Source organism: Penaeus monodon, chromosome 22, assembly GCF_015228065.2.
Source record: "Penaeus monodon isolate SGIC_2016 chromosome 22, NSTDA_Pmon_1, whole genome shotgun sequence".
In the NCBI taxonomy this organism is placed as follows: Eukaryota; Metazoa; Arthropoda; class Malacostraca; order Decapoda; family Penaeidae; genus Penaeus; species Penaeus monodon.
Window position 1 is genome coordinate 41,438,206 of NC_051407.1, and position 1,234 is coordinate 41,439,439.

Here is a 1,234-nt window from a genome sequence, read left to right on the forward strand (position 1 = left end):
CTGTGGCCCCGCAAAGGAGGGAGAGGCGCGGCGAGCGAGCGAGGCCGAGGCGCGTCGGGGTCCTACCTTCCATCCTGCGGATGAGTTCGAATCGCCCTTGTCCTTGAAGTAAGGTATGTTGGCCACCACCCAGTCATAGATCTGGGCGAGCGTGAGGCGTCTCTCGGGGGAGGAGCTGATCGCCGAGGTGATGAGGTCGGCGTAGCTCATGCCGCCCCACGCGTTCCTGCGGGTGCTGCCCCCCTTCTTGCTGCTGTTTGCAGGCACTGCAGCCGGGGTGAGGCCGCACGGGGCGCTGTCGCCCACCTCGGGGTATTGCTGCCCATGGTGAGGAGCCATGGCCGTAGGAGGGAAGTAGTGCTGGGAGGGAGCTTCGTCCTGGGACGGCGGGGGCCACGTGTTACAGCGGCCCCGGGGCATCACCTCCGTCAGGCACTCCATCTGGCACTCACAATACTACCTTTCGGTGGCACCGAGTCTCCCGCTGTCTGCTCCGGGTCTCAGGAGCCTCCTAAAACACACAGGTAAATGACATAGACTTTGTTGGCTCTTGGCACTGTGCAAAGCCACCAGAGACACAGGGAGGCACTAGGAGGTGAGTGCCTCCTAGCTCCCCCCTTGGACACTGTCCATAAACATAACACACATCACAGGGACACACGGGACACGCGGACACCAACGATTATATTCCCCTATGGCAGTCAAACAATATTACGTCAGGACATAACATGCAGTTATGGCAGTCATGCGACCAAAACAGGGTTATAACATTTCCATCATGCTGAGGGAGCCGCCTCGCGAGCGGTGTCGGGCATGGTGGTGGCGCGTGTGGAGCAAGGCGTGTGGAGCAGCGGCGAGCGCGACCTGGTGTCCCCTCACGCGTCCACGCGACACTGGTCCGCCGCCGACGGCCTCAGTGCAAGCTTTTGGCGGCGGCCACCAGAGCGGCGCCACCGAACAACCGGAGGCCCACACAGGTGAACTCAATGAACGGCCATCATGCACCTGCCGCTGTTGTGTATTGCCGCCGCCACCGCTGCTGCTCTTGCACCCCGCTGTGACCTGTGATGAATGATACCTGTGCAGCTCATGGCCAGCCTTGCATGACGGCGAACCGTGACTTAATGACGAACGCAAGACTCACCGCGAACATTCTTTATTTGGATATTAAGTTTTCCAAGATTAGGCAAGGCTGTCCATTTACTGCCGAAACGACCATAAAAGCATCTGCATT

At 59.8% G+C, this 1,234-nt stretch overlaps 1 protein-coding gene across 1 annotated transcript in view; it reads right to left on the reverse strand.

Moving 5' to 3' along the window:
- Positions 1 to 869, reverse strand: part of LOC119587440 (forkhead box protein O4-like) — a 6,936-nt gene extending 6,067 nt beyond the window's left edge. Inside the window, exon 1 of the mRNA XM_037936170.1 lies at positions 67 to 869. Within this exon, the coding sequence (XP_037792098.1) occupies positions 67 to 441 (375 nt within the window). The 5' untranslated portion in view covers positions 442 to 869. The remainder of the gene's footprint in view (positions 1 to 66) is intronic.
- Between the last annotated feature and the right edge of the window lie 365 nt (positions 870 to 1,234).